At 43.9% G+C, this 17,400-nt stretch overlaps 1 protein-coding gene across 10 annotated transcripts in view; it reads right to left on the bottom strand.

Moving 5' to 3' along the window:
• WDFY4 (WDFY family member 4) overlaps positions 1 to 17,400 on the bottom strand; it is a 309,530-nt gene that overhangs the window by 176,318 nt on the left and 115,812 nt on the right. For all 10 annotated transcript variants that reach the window (XM_042907733.1, XM_042907736.1, XM_042907738.1 and 7 more), the window contains 5 exons: positions 13,919 to 14,150; positions 12,432 to 12,577; positions 11,280 to 11,391; positions 10,388 to 10,578; positions 5,066 to 5,218 (listed from right to left, as the gene is read on the bottom strand). In XM_042907733.1, coding sequence (XP_042763667.1) covers positions 5,066 to 5,218; positions 10,388 to 10,578; positions 11,280 to 11,391; positions 12,432 to 12,577; positions 13,919 to 14,150 — 834 coding nt within the window. The remainder of the gene's footprint in view (positions 1 to 5,065; positions 5,219 to 10,387; positions 10,579 to 11,279; positions 11,392 to 12,431; positions 12,578 to 13,918; positions 14,151 to 17,400) is intronic.

Genomic DNA, 17,400 nt, shown 5'->3' with positions numbered 1-17,400 from the left:
TCTCTCCCCTGTGCTCCCCCCAGGCATCTCCTGCAGACAGTGACCCCTAGGGTCAATAATCGACCTCACTTGAATCAAGCAGGTGGCCATGGCTCCATCCTCTTACTTAAGAGTGAAAGCAAAAGAGCCTCAGAGGACCCAAGTTTATGAGGGGGCCCATGGAGGCAGAGACCACCCCTCTCCAGTCCCCAGGGCCCAGGACCACACATGCCACATAATGGGCACTTAATAAGGACCCATTAAATTTTTTAAAAGAGTGAATGCAAAGTAAATCAAGGTAAAATAAGTGGATTGCTCTTAAGCCAGAAACACTAACAGATTTCCAGCCCCTGTTTCACAGTCACTACCCGGAACACACAGAGGAGGGCAGCTGCCATTTTGGAGAGCTGGTGTGGGCTGATGTGGCCCCGGTAGGGGTGGTGGTAGGCAGGCATGGCACCCCAACGTGCAAGTCTGGAGGAGTCTAAGAGCCTAAACACGTGGAATAGTCACTCGTGAAGGCAGTCACTGAACAAATGCTATGCCAGCGTCAGTGCCGGGAGCCGGGAGAACTGAGAAAGTCTAAGACTGAACCTAACAATCTTGTGTGTTCCTGAGCCCTTACCTTTCCCACAGAAGCATATCCCTGTTTCTGTTCCAGAGCACTGACAGTAAGAAGCTGCCATTGGAGGCTGCCTAGCTCTTTAGAAATTACATAATACCAACTACCTGAAGTTTGGGAAACATGGATAATTGAACCTTTTGGTTGTTATACTGTGTCACATAACCCCTGTACTAAGGACAGCACTGAGATGTCTGGATTAGATTTCTTTGAACATCAGATGGAGACCATGTCAAATTCTGCCCTCTCCCCAACCCCTGGGACCATCTCACTCTCAGAATGAGCTGGCCTGTCCCTTTTTCAAGGAACCCAAAACCTCAACCTCCTGTCCCTCCACTGCTTCTCGACTTCCTGTCTCGCTCCTCCCTCTCAACTAGCTGCCTCAATCATTATGCATGGATCCCACACTTTCTCTTGTAACCCACCCTCTTGTCTCTAAACCTTCCCTCTCCTTTAAGGACTTGTCCCATCAATAGCGATACTCTCACTGGTATTTTTAACCATCCTTTTCCACTGCTTCCTCCTCCTCAGCCTACAACCAGACTCAAGTCCCTTAAGCCTTGAAACTTCCTTCTACTCTCTTCTCCTTTTCTTCTATCTTGACTTCTATGGTGCTCTCCTCACCTCACTTCTGACCCTACAATTTACCTTTCACCAGGCCTGTCAGTGACCCCCAGTTGACCTCCAAGTGACTTCCAAATTTTACACAATCTTACAAATTACAAAATCTACGACTTACACATCCTCACTCTTACTTTACTTGATGTAGCCAGACATTTGTGAAAGACCTCTTCTTTTTTAAATTCCCTCCTAATCTTAAAATGTTATTTCGTTTCATTTTATTTATTTATTTATTTATTTATTTATTTATTTATTTATTTTAGCTTCTAGTTGTTATGGGTTGCTTGTGTTCTTAACTCCAGCTTTAAAAGCACCAGCTTATCTAAGAGTTTACTCAGGGAAGGGTGGGATGGACCTCATGGTCATTCTAGGAGCAGTGTGGGGGTGGTGGGTTCCTCCACTGGAAATTTCTGGGCGGGGCTGCTGACTGAGATGCTTTGGAGCCAAGCTGCCAGAGCACAGCCACAGCACTCTAGAAGGTACAGGTGTGCAGCCAAGGCATGCTGTCTTGTTTATCAGTATAGTGAGGTCATTTGTGCGTATCTCCTTTCCTTTTGTGCACAGGGAGCCTATATTCCATGTCTGGCTGGCTTCCTCTACAACCCTTTCATCCATCTTCAGAAGCAGATCCAGGGCCCAATTCAATTAGCTAATATTTTATTTAGGATTTTTTTAGCTATATTTATGAATAAGATTGGCCTGGACTTTTTCATTTCCCATACTGTCCTTTTTCGGTTCTGCATTCAAGATTAGCTCATAAAATAAGCTGGGAGTGTGCTCCCTTTCCAGTTTCTTAGAAGAGTTTATAAGGTTGGAATGGCCTGTTTGCTGACAGGTAGAACTTCCCTATAGAAACCCTGAGCCTGGACTTGCCTTGTGGATGTTGTTGGCTTGTAAGATTTTAAATGCGTGATTCTGTTATTTGATGGCTATGGGACCATTTGAGTTTTTACCTCTTTTCGAGTGAATTTGGAAAACAAATTTTCTTTGGAGATTGTTCAAATGAGCTAAGTGTTCACATTTATTGGCACAAAGTTGCTAATCCTATTTTTGCTACCTTTCTAATTGCACATTCCTCCGTGATTATTCTTCCTTTCCTTCCTAATATTACTTTGTTGTGCCTCTCATTTCCCCCCCTCCCCCACCTTGGCCAATCTCAACAAGTTTGTCTGTGATATGAGAACCAGTTATTGGCCTTGCTGACATTTCTATGTTCGTTTCTTTCCTACTTAATTAATGTTCTCATCTCTTTTTTCCTTCCTTCTTCCTCTGAATTTTGTTTTTGTTTGTTTTTGGGTTTTTTTTGTTTTTGTTTAGGGTTTTTATGTTTTTCTTTTTGTTTGGTCATCCTATCTTCTTGATCTAAAGGTTCTGTTCATTACTTTCAAGTGTTCTTTTTTCCAATATATACATTGACGTTTATCATTTTTTCTCCAAATCCAGCTTTCACCAGCCCCCCACAATGCACAGTACTTTTTTATACTGTGTTATACACAGTATTCCTTCCATTCAGCTCTATACCACTTCTAATATGAATGAGGAGCCTCATTAATCCTCCTCCTTATCCCACTGCCTTTGCCAAAATTTAGGTTTCAAAATTTTTCACCTGGATTTCTGTAGCAATCTCACGACCCACTCTCCCTGCCTGGGACTCCTGCCACCAGAGTAATAGGCTTAAAATAAAACTCTGTCGTGTGGTATTTTAGTTAACATCCTTGGATATCAGCAATTTAGCAAAACATATCAATAGTCTGAAAATTGCTCATAAAGCCTAATAATTCAACTTTGATCATTTACTCAAAGGAAATGGTTTTTAAACCAAGGCAACTGTGTGCACAAAAGTGCCATCTACAGTGACATTTATTCATATACGAATAACATAGCAGAATAATCTAAGACTTTGACAATAGGGGGATAGTGAAGAAACCAGGAATTTGCTATAAGACAGATACTATTCTGATTCAGAACAATACTTGCAAAAGTACAAAATAAATGTTTTTAAATGTGAAGTTCACATCTTTAACAAGCATTATTGGTGAGGGTCATTGAAGGAGTAATGATGGAGAGTTGAAAAGTGTTGCTAAAGCATAGGGCTTGCTGGGAGCCTATGAGACTATGAAAGGGGCATGACGTGAGGGAGCGGACCTCGAGTTCTTGACTGGATGGGTCTCACAAATATTCTTTTGGACTTTCAGCGACTGGGTGTGCAGCAATGCAGCACAGGTCGTAGGGGACTTCCTAGCACTAGTGTGCCTCTAATTTTATTCCCTGGCTCCTCGTATGTTCCTCATCTTCCTTTCTCAAGACCTATTTCCTCCCCATTTGCCTGTCCGTGGCCCAGGGCTTATGTCTTTGCCACTGTCTGGTTCTTAGAGTCCCAGACTTTGGGCGGTGAGCTATAGGTGGTATTGTCCCTGTCTCTCCGTCTTGTAATGAGCTGTAATATTTACTCTTAACACAGGATCATTTGGAACAGGAGTTCTGAGGAGGAGAGTGAGGACCGTGCTAGACTTGAATGATGGTGCCTCCTCCAAGGCTGTAGGCTCCAGAGCGTCCTAATATTGTAAAATGTGAAGAGCAGACACGCGGGACATCAGTGTCTTTCCCTTTTCATTAAAAGTGTTTTAACCAAAACAAAAAAGGGGGGGGAGAGAGTCCATAATAAATGCTTTTAATGTCCATATTATGTGAGGAAAGGCGGGACTTAAAATAATATCTACACTATGATCGTGACTATGATATGAAAATACATGTATATTGTGCATAGGAAGTACAAAAAAGCAATGCCTTAAAAGTTGGCAAAGGCCATCTGGGTCTCAGAAACGGGAGCTTCCTCCCCCGCCCTACTTCTCTGTAATTTTAAGTATTCTACAATAAGCATATCATTTTTTTAGCTTAAAAATATCCATTTTTAAAATACTTCCACAGACTCCAGCATGGATTGGCTAAAGCGCATTTCCTACAGCCTAGCATCTCCAGCCTGTCTTGTCTCCCCCTCCGGCCTCACCTCTCCTTGCAACAAATAGCCCTCCAGGGACCCTCCAAGCCACTTGCTTTCAAATCCCCATGGTTGTTTCTCATCCCTCCTGTGTGCAAATAGTGCCCACTCCACCTAGAACATTCCCCACTGAATGCACTCTGCCAGACTCAGCCCCAGAGTCCCTGAACGGGAAATCTGAATTGGCTGTGCTCTCACCCCACTCCCCAAATGCCCTGTGCCTATCTCTCCTTGGCACCTAGCACAGCATAGTGTCAACTTGGTTATGTCCTGGGCCCAGGTGGCTGTGTGAAGAGGCTGGATCCTGGTTATCACCACATCTCCAGGACATGGCTAATGCCTGACCCCAGTGGGCACTTAGTAAATAGTCTTGTGAATGGAGCAATCCACCCAAAGTTCTGTGCAGTCCTCCTCTGTTAGCCTCAGGCCTACCCTCAGGGTCTCTCAGTCAGCCCTTGCAAGGAACATTTGTCAACAGCAAAGCACCATTCAACGGAACTAGGGGTATATATTTTTTAAACCTACAGTTTTAAGGCCCTTACCCAGATACTATCTGGTTTGATCCCCGCACCAGCCTGTGAGGGAGAGATGACGGTCTCCATTTCACACACTAGAAGACTAGAACTCAGAGAAATCAAGAGACTTGCCCAAGGCCGCACAGCCCATGGGTGGTAGGATTTAATTATAAAAAGGGCCTCTGGGCTCCAAAGCCGTTAAGGTTTTCCTTCTCAGGACCCTCCTGACTATTGAGGAAGCTGAGCTGCTGAGTTTAGAGGAAGCACCAGACTTTCTTTCCCATCACACACACCCACTCCTTCGGGGCTAATGACCAGTCTCCAGTTTACCTCAAAATTGCAGAGGATGTGTTGAAAGACACCAACATTGGTGACCAGAGAGGAGCCGAAGCCCAGTTCTGCAGTGCCGGCAATGGAGAGGATGAGCTGAAAACTTCGCTGGTTTAGGAGAGAGGTCTTTTTCCTCAGGAGGAAAGCCATTATCTGAACAAGTGAAAACACAAAGCGGTTTCCTCGTGAGTGCATCACTAGAACTCTTTCTCCGTCCCTGCTTGTTCCCACCAGCACGTGTGGTCAACCCAGGCCGAAAGCCCTCTGCTCTCTGGTGCCACCTCCCTCGTCCCCATGATCCCAGAAGAAAAACACACACCAAACTTGTGGCAGCTTCCCCACCAGTGTCCACTTTCCTGTAGTCGTGTGACTTGACCTCTCACTAGGGACCCCCTGCTTCTTCCCGAAAATCTCCTCCCATGTTCGCAGAATGCTACTCTCTCTTGGTTTCCTCCTACATTTCTGAGTGTTCTTTTTCATTTTCCTTTACTGGATCGTGCATTCATAGCCATCCCACAAACGTCAGCGTGTCACCAGGAAGCCACGCCTCCCCATGAGCTCAGCTGCACCATCCACTTCAGGCTGCAGCCACCCGATGGACCTTTCTACTTACTGTGCCAGGCCCAGGGAATCAGCCACATGCAAACTTCCGTACGAGGACAGAGGTGATGGGGTCCCCGTGGCCCATACCCACCTCAGAGACTAATGAGATGGATCTTACCTAGACTCGTGTCTCTGTTGACCTCAGTCACACAAAAGTCAGGCTGCCTAGCCATCTCCTGGCCTCTGGGTTCTCATCCACAGCTCAGTTCCTAAGCCTGGATCTGACACTGCCCAGCCCTGTCCTGCCAGACATCGTCTCTAAAGGAAGTCTTGCTTGCTGTTCTAAACTGCACATTTGTGTCCTCCCCGAATTCATGTGTTGAAACACTTTCCCACAGTGAAATGTGATCTGGAGGTGGGTCCTACGGGAGGTAATTAGGATTAGAGGGGGTCACGAAGGTGGAGCCTTATGGTGGGATTAGTGCCCTTGTAAGAGTCACAAGAGAGCTTGCCTCCTCTCTCTGATCTTTCCCATGTGAGGATCAATGAGAAGTTGGCTATCTGCAATCCAGAGGAGGGCCCTCACCCAACCGGACGATGCTGGAACCCTGATCTTGGATTTCCCCAGCCTCCAGAACTGTGAGAAATAACTTTCTGTTGTTTATAAGCCACCCAGTCTGTGATATTCTGTTATAGTAGCCCAGCTGCTAAAGGCAGCTGTGATTACTGAATACTTATCTTTCCAGATTGCTTCAGCCACTTCTTGGATATATCTGAAATCTGACCACTCCCCACTCCCCCACCAAGACATAATTAGGATGGCTGAAGATTGAGAAAAATCACACGTGCATGCTGACTGGTTTCGCTTGCAGTCACAGTGTCAAATGCCAAAGTAGCCCTCATTTAGCCTGGTGGCCAACTCTGTTTTTCTAGGAAGCTGGTGTTCTTCATGACAAAGATGAGAATTTCAACTCTTCTCCTCTTTCCCCAACCTTGTCTGTTGAGAAGACAGAACCCATCAGACATGAACGCTCTCGTCTGCCCACACCAGATCTACAGGGGCCTGTGTTGCATCTTTCTGGTCATAAGCAGGGTCTCCATCTGCAGAGCTTCTGGAACCCACCCCTCACCTCCTCAAGAACATGGCTCCATGGGATAGTTCTTCTCTCCTAGCTTCATCCATCTCTTTCTTTTTCTCTTCTGTCACTTCCTCCCACTGACAAAAATGCTGTAGTATTTCTCAACTTAAAAAGAACCCTCTCGGGGCGCCTGGGTGGCGTAGTCGGTTAAGCGTCCGACTTCAGCCAGGTCACGATCTCGCAGTCCGTGAGTTCGAGCCCCGCGTCAGGCTCTGGGCTGATGGCTCGGAGCCTGGAGCCTGTTTCCGATTCTGTGCCTCCCTCTCTCTTTGTCCCTCCCCGTTCATGCTCTGTCTCTCTCTGTCCCAAAAATAAATAAAAAACGTTGAAAAAAAATTTAAAAAAAAAAAAAAAGAACCCTCTCTTGACTCCTAATCCTTCTAGTTTGGACTCCATTTCTCTACTCCTCTTTGTAGGTAAACTTCCAGAAGGCATTAATAGGCACACTCTGGCCCCATGTCCTCACTTCACCCTCTGTCTTCAACCCTCTTCAAATGGCTACTGCTTCTACCTATCCAATCATCTTGGAAAGGTCACCAGTGACTTCCAGGTGCCAAATCCAACAGGCACATCTCTGTCCTCATTTGCTTTGTTATTTATCAGCATTTAGTATTGTTTGATCCCACCTGCCTTCTTGAAATACTGCCTTCTTTCAGATTCTTCAACAAAACTTTCTTCAATTTCTCTCCCCTCTGCTTCTCAATCTCCTTTGTTGGGTTTTGATCATATTTTCAGCCTGTACGTGGCTAGATCCTTATTGCTTCCTCCTCAGCTCTCCTCTCTTCTCTTCCTACTCCTTCTCTTTGGCCATTTCTTGAATGCCCTTGTCTGAAATATCATCATGATGGTACTGATGACTCTCACATTTATACCTGCAGCCCAGCTTGCCCCTCTAAGCTCCAGAGTCATCTGTCCCACGTGACATTTGACCTTTGATGTCGCACAGACATTTCAGATTTAGCATGTCCCAAATATCTTCTTTCCTTCCTGTCTGCAGCACTCTGGACACACAGAACTGGCTGCTTTCCAGTGCTATCTGCCCACCCTTCCCACAAAGATCCCAAATCTTTCCAGGCCAGGAATGTAGTCTCATAGCATGCTGGACTCTCTCTCAGTCCCCTGTTCAAATCTCACCCTTCTGGCCCATCTTCCTTTGTGGTTTCAAAGGTCATTCTAAAGCATGAATCCTTCCATTTCCCTGTTCCAAGCCTTCTTATGACTGCTCATCCCTTCCAAGATAAAATCCATGCCCCTTGGAGTAGCAGAGTTCTGGTCATTGTCTGTCTCTCCATCCAGGTTATTGTGCACAGACCCATCATTGTCCTTCCTCCCCTCCACATGGAGGACACTGAACAGGATCCCTTAAGTGTTTTTTTTTTTAATTTTTTTTTAATGTTTATTTATTTATGAGACAGAGAGAGACAGAGCATGAGTTGGGGAGGGGCAGAGAGAGAGAGGGAGACACAGAATCCGAAGCAGGCTCCAGGCTCCGAGCCGTCAGCACAGAGCCCAACGCGGGGCTCGAACCCACAAACCGTGAGATCATGACTTGAGCTGAAGTCGGTCGCTCAACCGACTAAGCCACCCAGGAGCCCCAGGATCCCTTAAGTATTCTTAATTTTAGTCTAGAACACTGTCCTTCTTTACCACGCTATGAAAATCCATCTTATAAAACTTGCCTGGATGCCACCTCATTTGAGAAGAGGATGATACACAAGTCTGGATAGAAATAACATATAGAGGGGCGCCTGGGTGGCGCAGTCGGTTAAGCGTCCGACTTCAGCCAGGTCACGATCTCGCGGTCCGTGAGTTCGAGCCCCGCGTCAGGCTCTGGGCTGATGGCTCGGAGCCTGGAGCCCGTTTCCGATTCTGTGTCTCCCTCTCTCTCTGCCCCTCCCCCGTTCATGCTCTGTCTCTCTCTGTCCCAAAAATAAATAAAAAATGTTGAAAAAAAAAAAAAATTTAAAAAAAAAAAAAAAAAAGAAATAACATATAGAGAGCTTCAGGCTCTCGTGCTCTTAGGTCCAATCAGAAAACCAGCAAATGAATAAAGTAAAAGTCTAAAAGTAATTAAATTTTCTCTTAGGCAGGCCATTTAATTGAAGACCCTTGTTTGCATTCACTGAGTCATTCCATAAAACCTTGTTGAGCAACTGCTGTGTTGCACCCACTCTTAGGGTGGACAAGCAGACCCGTCCTGCTCTCATGGGACATCTCCCTAGGGGGCTGGGGGGACAAAACAGACCACACACATGACAAGTATATAGAGATCCTACCAACTGGCCATGCAGGTTATGAAGAAACAGAAAGCAAGAAAAGGTGTCTGGAAAGAGATGGGATAGGATGGAGATTCTCTTTATAAAGAGTAGTCAGAGAAGGCAAATGATAATAATAACAGTAATCTTATTGCTTTACTCAAACCTGTCATCTCCCACCTGCCCTACCGCTGTCCAGCCCTTCTTTCTGATATGCCCCGAAGACATAAATATTTGCAATATTTCTTTTGTAAAACATGAGAAGCGTTTTAAATTTCCCTCTTCTGTCTTCATTTGTAAAGGTACAATAAATCTGTGAATCTGGTGGGTTCTTTACTCAGATAAAGTCTTTGGGAATTTTTGTCTCACAATAATATGCTTTTTTTGTCCACCTTCTTAGACAGTGCTACAGACTGAATGTTTTTGTCCCCCCCCCCCCAAAAAAAGAAAACTTTCATGTGTTGAAACCTAATCCCCAATATGATGGATTAGGAGAGGTGGAGCCCGTGAGAGGTGATTTAGTCATGAGGATAGAACCTTCGTGAATGGGACTGGTGCCCTTTTAAATTTTTTTTTTTTTTCAACGTTTTTTATTTATTTTTGGGACAGAGAGAGACAGAGCATGAATGGGGGAGGGGCAGAGAGAGAGGGAGACACAGAATCGGAAACAGGCTCCAGGCTCCGAGCCATCAGCCCAGAGCCTGATGCGGGGCTCGAACTCACGGACCGCGCGAGATCGTGACCTGGCTGAAGTCGGACGCTTAACCGACTGCGCCACCCAGGCGCCCCATGGTGCCCTTTTAAAAGAGACTGCAGACCCGGGCGTCTGGGTGGCTCAGTCAGTTGAGCATCCAGCTTCAGCTTAGGTCGTGATCTCAAGGTTTCTGTGTCAAGCCCCACGTCAAGCTTGCTGCTGTCAGTCCGGAGCCTGCTTGAATTAAATCACCTAGTCCTTCACTACAATCTCATGATGTAGGAGGTATGATAGTCCATATCATACAAGTAAGGAAACTGAGGCAGAGAGAGTAAGTAAGTAACTCATCCAAGGTTAAATAGCAAGTTTGAGTAAGAGGTAAGATTCAAACCCAGCACCTGGTTCCTCCACCTGGGCTCCTAGCCATTGTGTTAGGTGCAAAGTGGGTGGACCACAAGTGATTCTTGAATTCAGTGAAAGGTACAGGTATACAGACGAACATCCCTATTCTGATCAGAGCCCTTCTCTGCCTGGCCATTGTTTGGCCTTCTGCTGTGGCGACACTAGTCTCAAGACCCTTCCCTCTTGGCTTCCCTTCTCTAGAAGTTGCCGTGGAGGAAAGGTCCACTAAGGCCAGTGAAGCTCTTCCCTGCTCCCTGGGAATGACAGCCCACATGGGAGGTTGGATTACCTGGTACCCAGAGATGTGCTGCATCAGACGGTCACACATGGCATTGCTGGTCAGGACAGAGTGCAGGACTTTCACGGCCGCATACATGGTGTGGTCATCCGTCGCTAAGGAAATGAGGCCCAGGAGGATGGCAGGCCCACCAATGAAGTCCAGACTGCTGGCTGCTGGGATGGAGTGGAACACCCTTACACCTGTGTGGGACAAAGAGACATTCCATCAATAGATCGCAGCTTCGGGGTTATGGCAAGTCCCCTGGAAGCCTGCAAGGGCAAGAGCTGTCAGTGTCCCTTCACAGCAGAAGGGCTCGTGCACACGGGACAGGCTGGGAGGAAGGATGGGACGTTTGTCAGTCTTAGCTCACTGAGAGATCCTGCACTAAGTTCTTCCTGGGTCACCAGAAGGCTGAAACAGCCCATGGGATTTCAGATCACTGCCTCTGTCGCAGTCCAGCGTGCTGGATGAGTCACATGCCCTCTGAGCCTCAATCCACTGGTTGCTCTGACAACCTGTGGCTTTTGTCTGCTCTCTAGATCCTGCGAGATTGGACCTTCACTAACCCCCTGCTTTGCTCCTGGCAACCAGTAGTAACTGACTGTTGTTTTTACCCAAACAACCACAACCATTACTTCTGTCAAAAGACCCCACTGTGCCCACTAGATAGGTTCCGTTGTGCATAGATGTCAGCCTGGTTAGTAGCTGAGTTCATTAACACCTGCCAGATACAGCAAGGTGAACTGGCTTCTATGGGATGTGGAAGGCCAGCTCTCTGACAGGGCTGACTCTCCAACTCTCACCCTCCCTGGATGGCCACTCAGACTTCTAGGCTGCACGAGCAGTGACAGCCACACACCCATCTTCCCAAATAGTAGTAAAAGCTCAAGGCCTGACCTACCTAACTGGCCCACAGCCACAGCTCCAACGGTTCGAAGAGAACCTGACAGGTGCCCAGCACAATTTCTTAGCAAGAACACAGGCATGGCATTGTCACGGGATGAAATGTTCATCTAGAGAAATTGGCAACAATTAGTCCCAAGAAACTTTCCTGAAATGGAAGAGGTTTTGTTCATGAGGTCCTGGAAGGGAGGCACCCGAGATCTGGTCCAGAGTTGGCACTCAGTAAGTGAAGGGTCGGTGAATAAATAATAAATGAACCAACGTCAGGGAGACTGAAGCCGAACTTCAGGTTCCCGTGTCCTGCCTCCCAGTTGTGCCTTAATCATGCGGGAGTAACTGACTATGCTGTTGTGCCAACGATGTCCCACATGTCACAGTAAAGAGCCCATGAGGGCAAGGTGGGCCCAGGGACATGTGGAGGTGGAACAGTGCCACGAAGGCCAGGCTGCCTCCTTCCCAGTCCACATTGTCCAGTCTCGGCCCACCCTGGCTTCACTAGTCTCAGAGGGCCAGGCGGATGGGAATCTGGGGTACTGTGTGGGGAAGGCACAGCTGTGTGCTCAACAGACCTACTCCCTGATCTCTCCTCTCAGTAAAGGGAGATGGCCTTCTTTCTGTGAGGGTGGAGAGAATGTCAACAAATCAGCTCAAATTTCTCAGCATTAAGCAAAAGAGCGCTCCGTGCCGGCATTAGGAAATAGTTCATCTAATGGCATCTTCATCTACAAACATGTCGGCTTGCTGTTTTGCAAGTTTGGTGTTTAAAATACACATGGCAACTCACAGAACATTTTGCAGTGTTGGGGGTTGGGGGGCGTGGTCAGTTGCATCCGGAAAAGGGAAGCTCAATCGTGTTTTCAGTGTCACAAAGGTTTTTCAAATTCCACTTGTTCCTGCTCTACAGTGAAGAATAAAGACTGCCGACTTTCTTCTCTGAGCAATTATAAACGAAAGGTTTAGTCTCGGGGGATGCTAATGGGTGGAGAGGCATATGATATTTTAACAAACGAAATGGGAAGCGTGCCTGTGTGTATCTGTCTGCACATGCACCAACACGAATCAGTGTTCCCTTAAGCGCTGAAAACTGAAGCAAACCAGGAGATCAGGATTCCAAAAGGGGCAACAGTTCACGTGAAGGCAGAAGTCGTACCTCCTTGGCAATCAGGCGGCTGTCCACCTCATTGTAAGTGTTTCTGATGTCCGTAACACTGGTGATGGAGGAGCTGGCTATGTGAAGGCCAAAGGAAACCCTTTCCTCTGCAACCAGGGGCGTCGCTTCTGTATCAAGGTCCTCTCCTAAAACAACACATCTTTGATCATCTCTACTCTCACTTTACGGAAAAGAAAGTACAACCTCAGGAAAATAAATATCTACGGCTATATGGTGAAGTCATCATTGAGGGACTATTTTATGTTGTTACGTTGTATGTTTGCATGTTGTATGTTTATATCACATGTTGGTCCCTACCTGTGCTTCTCTGACACTTATAGAAAACTGTGGACAAATCTCATAAGATTAACCCTACTATAAAATAGAGGCATTCAAGGTGTGAAATCACCTTGAGCTTGAGACATCTACCAAGGATATGCTATAACCTCACTCCCCAAAACCAAAATGCTAAGTGATAAGAAAGCTGACTTACAAAAAAAAATGGGGACACCAAAGTGGCTCAGTCGGTTAAGTGTCCAGCTCTTGGTTTTTGGCTCAGGTCATGATCTCACGGTTCATGGGATGGAGCCCTGCATCAGGCTCTGCAGAGCCCGCTTGGGAATCTCTCTTTCCCTTTTCCCTTTCCCCCACTTGCTCTCTCTTTCTCTCTCTCTCTCTCTCTCAAAATAAATAAATAAATAAATATTTAAAAAGAAAAGAAAAAGAAATCTGCTGGGCTGAAAGCCCTAAAATTTTTGATGAGCTACATGCCGTGGCGAACATTCCACTTGGAATGAGCACCTTGGTCCCTGGGTCAAGGAGAACCACACATGGTCCTAGAGCTGTGTGGTCTGAATAACCAGTCAGCAAAATTTTGGCTCTAGACTTGACCTCATCGCATGGCTCTGGCCAGTACCATTTGCCGTAGGAAATGGAAGCTTGAAGAAGACATGGGTCCTGGAGACAGAAACACTCAACAGTGTTCAATCGCCCTTCACAACGCACAAGGCTTCTGTACATAAATTCATTCATCATTCTTCCCAGATGGGAGCTGACCCCCTTGACTTAACAGAGCACAGAGAGCAGTACTCCCTGCTTGAACAGCCAGCAATCAATAATGAAAATGTGGATGTGTTTGTCTGCCTGTTTAATAATTGAAGACAACAGTATGCTTTAGTTAAAAAGCTTCTTCATTAAAAGGAATGCAACTTATTTATCTCATTCTCTCCTCTCTTTCTTTGCTGATGGTATTGCCTACCTATTCTCCTCCATTATGTGCTTCAGAGTTGAAATCCAAAGGATATTGTCACTTCCTTTTCTGTGACATTTTCTGTTGGGTTGTAAATTTATAATGATTCAATTACAGAGGTCTTCCCTAATGACTGACCTACACTGAGTTTATTTTTTATAAATATGCTATAAATAACTGGATGTCCATTTAATAAAATAATATCAGAAAGATCATTATAAATCAAAACACTCCATACCTTGGGCATGCACAGCTTGGAAGTTACCACAGTATCTTGGGCCAAGTTTGTTAATAACTTCCAGAGTGTCCACTGAGATGGCTTCTTCAAAGAGGTATGTAGGGCCAAGACGCCATATTAACGATGACTTTTGTTTCCAAACTCGAGGGGTAGAGATATATCCATAAACATCCACAAATGAAGATGGATCCATTGAAAGGAAAGGCCCTGGCAAGGCCTGGATGTACAACATCTGTTAAAATTAAAAGGGAGAAAGGGAGAGATTTAACCTCAGAATTAATCAAATAAACACCTATGGAGATAAAATAATATACCTTCTTCTCTCAAAGTAAAAGCTTATTATATCTACAAGCATTAAAATCTCACTCTCAAAGCTGAGAAACAGTGCAGGAAAACAGCTTACAAAATGCTGGTGGGAGTAAAAAACTGACACTGTGATTTTGGAGACAAATTTGATAAGGAATATTAAGAGACACTAAAATGTTTATCTTTTTTGTTCCAGTCATTCCACTAAGAACCCAAATGTCCAGTATTGGCACATTCATTAAGTTTTATGTACTAAAATAATGATAGACATATCCAATTGGAAAGGAAGAAATAAAATTATCTCTATTTGCAGATGACATGTCCATGTGGAAAATTCCAAAGAATCTACAAAAAAAAATGCCTAGAACTAGTAAGTGAGTTCAGCAAGGTCACAGGATAGATGATAAACACACAAAAGTCAATCACGTTCTACAGGCCAACAATGAACATGAAGAGACTAAAATTAAAAACACTATCATTTACAACTGCGCAAAAGAAAATGAAATATTTAAGAAAACATGTATGGATTCTATATACTAAAAATTCAAAAAGGATGATGAAAGAAATCAAAGAAGACCTATGTAAATGGAGAGACATACCATGTTTCTGGATAGCAAAACTCAACACAGGGAAGATATCATTTCTCCCCAAAATGATCTATAGATATAATTCAGTTCCCATCAAAATGGCAGAAGGTTTTTTGTTGACACAGACAAGTTAATTCTAAAATTTGTATCTGAAGACACAAGCCCTAGAATAGCTTAAACAAATAGCTTAATTCTTCTTTTTCAAAAATTAACAATGTTTTTGATCATCTTTCTTGAAAGAGAAAAATTAAGTGGGAGACACCACTCTAACCAATATTATTACACAGGCTAGCTTATTACATAGCTATAATAATTAAGATAGTGTGGTATCGGTAGAGTTCTAGTCACATAGATCAGTAGAACAGAATATAGAATCTGGAAATACACCCAGACAAATGTGCCCAACTGATTTTTGATGAAGTTTCAAAAGCAATTTAATGGAAGAAGGATAGCCTCTTCAACCAACGTTGCTGGAATAACTGGGCATCCATAGGCAAAGAAGTGAACTTCAACCTAAACTTTGCAGTCATAAGAGGAAAATTTGATGAATCCTTTATCAAAATAAAAACTTTTGTTCTGCAAACTCCTATGGGAAAGAAGATGGAAGACAAGCTACAGACTAGGAGAAATTCTTTGCAAATCATACATCGAAGGGCTAGTATCTAGAATATATCAAAAACCTCTAAAACCCCAGAGGAAAAAAACAACCCAATTAGAAAATGGACACAGAACATGGGCAGACATCACTTAAGAGGTTACATAAATGGCAAATAAGTGCTTGAGCAGATTTTTAATCTCATTAGCCATGAAAGCAGTGCAAATTAAAAACACAACATCACTATGCACCTATCAGAGCGGCTAATATGAAAACCAGTGACCACTGCAAATACAGAGAAACCAGATTGTTAATCCATTGCTGGTGGGAAATGTAAAATGGTACAGTCACTCTGGGAAAATCGTTTGGCCATTTCTTATAAAAAGTAAACACACAATTACCTATGACCCAGCAACTGAACTCTTAGGCATTTATCCCAGAGAAATATGGACTTAAGTTCACACAAGAACCTGTATACAAATCTTCATAGCAAAACAAACAAACAAACAAAGATAAAAAACAAAAAAAGGAAAAAATGTTCATAGCGTCATTATTTGTAATATCCCCAAACTGGAAACAGCCCAGATGTCCTTCAATCAGTGAATGGTTATATACCCAGGTCATGAAAAACTACTCAGCAATAAAAAGGAATTAACTATTGGTGCACAGCAACAATCTGGATGAATTTCCAGAGAATTATGTGGATTGAAAAATCCAACCTTGAAAGATCATACATTGTACAGTTTCATAAAAATAATATCCTTGAAATGACAACATTTTAGATTATTGTTTTCCAAGGTCAGGGACAGGGATAGGGGAGAGAGGTGTGGGTGAATGGGAGTGGCTATAATTTTTATAAATGGGAAACACAAGGGAGCATTGTGGTGATGTAAACATTCTGAATCTTGGCACGAGTCATGGATGCAAAAACCTACACATGTGATAAACCTGTGTGGAACACATATGCATATATACAAGTATAAATAAAACTGGGAAATTTGAATAAAGTAGCAGATTGTATCAATAGCAAAATTGGGTTATGAAATTGTTCTAGAGTTTTGTAAATGCCACCATTCGGGGAAAACTAATGGGTAAAATTCGGGGAAAACTAGGGGTAAAAGTACACAGGATTTCTTGCTATTATGTCTTACAACAACATTTTAGTCTATTATTATCTCAATAAAAATTTCAATAAAAGAAAAGAAAAATAGTTAACAGAGTATCACAAATTTTAAAATGATAATTTCGCGTTTTTTCATCTTTTAGTATTTATTTTTGAGAGAGAAAGAGACAGAACGCAAGTTCGAAGGGGCAGAGAGAGAGGGAGACAAAGATCTAAAGCAGCCTCCAGGCTTTGAGCTGTCAGCACAGAGCCCGACTGACACGGGGCTCAAACTCACAAACAGTGAGATCATGACCTGAGTCAAAGTTAGCTGCTTAACCGGCCAAGCCCCCAGGAACTCCTAAAATGATCATTTCAAAGCTTATGTTGGTAGACTTAACTAATAGTTAAAACTAGCTAAGTAATATACAAAATTTTCCACACAATAAAGTTGAACTACTTTTTTAAAGGGAAAAGACTGAAAGAAATTACAAACTATGGTAAGATAGAAGGAATGCAGGCAATATTTCATCTTTGCTCTATTTTTTAGTTATTTCAAAATGTGTTTATATTATTTTTTATAATGACTATAAAGTCACCACATCTATGTATATGTATGTAAATACATATTTTTCAAAGGAAAGGTCACACAATTTCAGAAATATTCTTTTACTCCCTATCAATTAAATGAGATTTTCAAACAAAAACAAACCAGGTTTTCAGCCACCAGCCTTGCCTAAAGTGAAGTCCACTGTGCTGTCCTCTCTTCCCTCCTTTCAGATAGGAACTTCTGTCTCTCCCACCTGAAGCTCTGCCCCCCTCCTGCAATCCAGCTTGCATTTTTGCCAAATTCATAGCGCATTTACTCACAGCACCATTCGGATTGATTTAT

The sequence above is a fragment of the Panthera leo genome, chromosome D2 (genome assembly GCF_018350215.1).
Source record: "Panthera leo isolate Ple1 chromosome D2, P.leo_Ple1_pat1.1, whole genome shotgun sequence".
NCBI lineage: Eukaryota > Metazoa > Chordata > Mammalia > Carnivora > Felidae > Panthera > Panthera leo.
This window is presented reverse-complemented; position numbering and strand designations above follow the sequence as displayed.